Source organism: Oryzias melastigma, linkage group LG21 (genome assembly GCF_002922805.2).
Source record: "Oryzias melastigma strain HK-1 linkage group LG21, ASM292280v2, whole genome shotgun sequence".
Lineage (NCBI taxonomy): Eukaryota > Metazoa > Chordata > Actinopteri > Beloniformes > Adrianichthyidae > Oryzias > Oryzias melastigma.
Window position 1 is genome coordinate 1016661 of NC_050532.1, and position 978 is coordinate 1017638.

Here is a 978-nt window from a genome sequence, read left to right on the forward strand (position 1 = left end):
CGGCCCCCGGCTGATTTGAGCTTGAGACCCCTGATCTAGAGGTTTGTTTTCTCGAAATACCTCAAAGCTATTTGCAGTCAGCAGCTTCAGACCTGGGAGATGGTTCAGGACCTGGTTGTAAATCTCTTTACTGTCCAGAGTCTTGATCCACTGAAGCACATGAACAGAGATGAGCTGCGACTGTAGAAACAACACTATTCTCATGTGGTTCCTATGTCTTACCAGTACACTGCCTTCTTTATCCAGAGAGCTTCCAGGGGGGAAAAAGGCTGTCGCTCCACTCGACACCTAAAACAGGAGGAAATACTAGCAATACACTGACACTCTTCGGAAACTTATGAACAAGCAGGAGGATTAACGGGAAAAATAGAAAGACATCTGACGTAAAACTAAAGAAGACACGGTTTGCAGATGATGGTGTGGTTTACCTGACCAATTAGCAAAGCATAAACGGAGCTCTAAACTACTAATGAACACAGTCAAATGTTCCTCAAAGGAAACGAGTGTCTGACAGTTACCTGGAAGCTGTCACAGAGCTGTGGCTGAACGGTGCAGTCTATCCATCCCACCTTCACCAGACCTTCCTTCATGCAGACACAAACACGTCAAAACCACCAGATCAGAAATCTCAACCAATCTACAGAATCTTGATGTTTTCAGACTCTTGGTCACATCTGTTCATGATCTAGAGGAAAATACACAAACCATAGTTTCTGGACAGAGGTTTAGTTTCTCATTCAAAACTGTCTTTGACACAATGTCGTAAACTAGCAGAAGAGAAATTAGGCAAATTGTGTTGTTCTAAGTTGGGGGTGTCAAACTCAATCACACAAGGGGCAGAAATCCAAAACACACTTTAGGTTACGGGCTGAACAGGATAAACATTTATTGAACACTCTAAAACTAAATTTTTAAAACTTTAAAAACTTAACTTTTTAACATAATTATGAACTAGATATATAGAATTACCTGTGATAA

At 41.2% G+C, this 978-nt stretch overlaps 1 protein-coding gene across 1 annotated transcript in view; it reads right to left on the reverse strand.

Moving 5' to 3' along the window:
- dnajc10 (DnaJ (Hsp40) homolog, subfamily C, member 10) overlaps positions 1 to 978 on the reverse strand; it is a 20030-nt gene that overhangs the window by 10858 nt on the left and 8194 nt on the right. Inside the window, exons 10-12 of the mRNA XM_024287102.2 lie at positions 519 to 584; positions 223 to 288; positions 61 to 150 (exon numbers count right to left, since the gene is read on the reverse strand). Coding sequence (XP_024142870.1) covers positions 61 to 150; positions 223 to 288; positions 519 to 584 — 222 coding nt within the window. The remainder of the gene's footprint in view (positions 1 to 60; positions 151 to 222; positions 289 to 518; positions 585 to 978) is intronic.